General features: G+C 35.6%; 1 protein-coding gene across 1 annotated transcript; it reads left to right on the forward strand.

Annotated features, from left to right (window-relative positions):
* Positions 1-1049: 1049 nt before the first annotated feature.
* On the forward strand, positions 1050-1559 carry LOC139874905 (uncharacterized). Its single transcript, XM_071862295.1, has 2 exons — positions 1050-1280; positions 1341-1559. Exons 1-2 carry the CDS (start codon positions 1050-1052, stop codon positions 1557-1559), a joined length of 450 nt encoding a protein of 149 aa, XP_071718396.1.
* The last annotated feature ends 308 nt before the right edge of the window (positions 1560-1867 follow it).

Genomic DNA, 1867 nt, shown 5'->3' on the forward strand with positions numbered 1-1867 from the left:
GGCCCGAATGCCCGAATGAAATCCCGAAACGCGAAAACACCGCTACGCGATTGATTTTTCGGAGAGATAACAAATACGCGACGAATAAAATATATAAACACTATATATAATCATATGACATCAAAATATCATATTTAAGATAATTTGGATTTAAAAATCCCAAAAGCTTGACCGTTGGTTCGAAAATCGAAAAGATTCGCCGGATAGAAATCCGCGACACGTAGAAACGTATAACTTAAAATATGAATACAAATATTCACATAGCACATAATAATTAATATATTATTACAAAAATAATAATATAGGTCATAGAAATGACTTGGCACGAATAACAATTAACGGTCGTTAAATAATTAACGGTAAAAGATAACGGAAAAAGTAGGGTCGTTACAATAGTCAATCACAAAATAACGAAAGTTACAACCAACAACCTCAACAAAACAACCAACAATCCCAACCTTCGAAGAGCTTAGAAGAGATCATGTAAAACTACATCAAGAAGGTAGAATCAACCGAAGCTTTTCTAATGAAAGGGAATGAATTCTTAAAGCAACAAATACGAAACCAACAAGCTTCATTCCAAAACCTTGAGAGTGCCGTTGGCCGACTTTCATCTCAAGTTGCCGAAAGACCACAAGGAACTTTACCTTCAAACACTCAAGTTAATCCGATTAACAATTACCACAGTAACCGTCAACACGATCAAAATCAACAACACAACAATTCAAGAGTGATTCATATCGAAAGCACCAACCAAAACCCTAATAACCTAAACCAAAATAAAAATGTCACCGCCATAACCACTCGATGCGGTTTAACCACTGGGGTCGAAGATCCTCAACCACAACCCTTTATAACCCATGAACCACTACCAAGTTTTATTGAAGAGGATACCGGGGTTAGTAAGGAGAAGGGTAAAGAAAAGGTCAACTCAACTGAGGGTACGAAAGAAAAAGGGTGACGAGTCTTCAAGGATTACAAGACCGGTGCCATATACAAAAGTTTTAAGGAAAGACAAGTTGGCGGCTCAATACAAAAAGTTTCAAGAAATGATGAAAAATGCCTCGGTTAACGTACCTATCACCGATGTGCTTAAAGGAATTCCGAATTATGGTCAGTTCATCAAGGAGCTAATATCTCAAAGGGGTAAATACCATGACGAAACATCTTTCTTTATCGAAGTGGAGTGCAACAAGATTCTTGAATCGAGGCCAAGGATTCCTAAGAAGTTAGGAGATCCGGGAAAATTTGTTTTCCCTTGTAAGTTCGACGAATCAGAAGTATTCAATGCACTAGCCGACTTGGATGCAAGCATTAACCTAATGTCCCATTCACTTTAGGAGAGGCTTGGTCTTGGAACTCTTAAACCAACTCGAATTAGGATAAGATTGGCCAACCATTCGTTTGATACTACTATTGGCATCGCCGAGGAGATCTTGGTTAGCATTGACACCTTGGTGTTCCCGGTCGATTTTGTTATCATAGAGATGAAGGAAGACCTTCAAGTCCCCCTCATCTTAGGTAGACCATTTTTGGCGACTGATGTGTGCGAGGTGTAGTACGAAATAGATTATTTTTTACTACGAAATACTATTAAATATGATACAATTTACACAAGTTATTTATTTATTTATTGAATGGGATATACCTAAACCTTGCTACAATACTTATAGGCAGTGTACCTAATCGTAGAGTAGTGTAGTTTTTAGTAACTTCGGTTCGTTCCACAGGGAGCTAGCTGAGTTTAACACTATATATATTTTAAACTATATTTGTATCAATATATATATATATATATATATATATATATATATATATATATATATATATATATATATATATATATATAAAAGTAATATTATTATTA

Source organism: Rutidosis leptorrhynchoides, chromosome 11, assembly GCF_046630445.1.
Source record: "Rutidosis leptorrhynchoides isolate AG116_Rl617_1_P2 chromosome 11, CSIRO_AGI_Rlap_v1, whole genome shotgun sequence".
In the NCBI taxonomy this organism is placed as follows: Eukaryota; Viridiplantae; Streptophyta; class Magnoliopsida; order Asterales; family Asteraceae; genus Rutidosis; species Rutidosis leptorrhynchoides.

Excerpts from the sequence above, each read along its gene's own strand:
- LOC139874905 (XM_071862295.1), top strand. The coding sequence starts at position 1,050 with ATGATGAAAAATGCCTCGGTTAACGTACCTATCACCGATGTGCTTAAA. Across the intron at positions 1,281-1,340 it reads GTAAGTTCGACGAATCAGAA|GAGAGGCTTGGTCTTGGAAC; the intron begins GTATTCAATGCA and ends CATTCACTTTAG.